The 216-nt window shown below is 30.1% G+C and overlaps 1 protein-coding gene across 1 annotated transcript in view; it reads right to left on the reverse strand.

The window, feature by feature from the left end:
• The window catches only part of LOC105314703 (location of vulva defective 1-like), an 8,267-nt gene continuing 8,051 nt past the window's right edge, over positions 1-216 (reverse strand). The window contains exon 11 of the mRNA XM_020003481.1: positions 1-88. Coding sequence (XP_019859040.1) covers positions 1-88 — 88 coding nt within the window. The remainder of the gene's footprint in view (positions 89-216) is intronic.

The raw sequence follows: 216 nt of genomic DNA on the forward strand, positions 1-216 counted from the left end.
TCAGCTGCAGTGAGCGTAATGGAAGATAGTCAACTCTCCGAAACTCAATAATACTGACACTTTGTTCATTATGTCTTGAAAATATTGACTTCATGATATTGCAAAAATTTACTTAAAATGAGGCATTTTGCAGAAAAAAAATTTTTTCTGCAAAAATAAGTGAAAAATAACCAATTTTGCAGCAACTAAAATGGAATTGGAAATTCCACAATGAAA

The sequence above is a fragment of the Amphimedon queenslandica genome, unplaced genomic scaffold (assembly GCF_000090795.2).
Source record: "Amphimedon queenslandica unplaced genomic scaffold, v1.1 AMPQUscaffold_12641, whole genome shotgun sequence".
In the NCBI taxonomy this organism is placed as follows: domain Eukaryota; kingdom Metazoa; phylum Porifera; class Demospongiae; order Haplosclerida; family Niphatidae; genus Amphimedon; species Amphimedon queenslandica.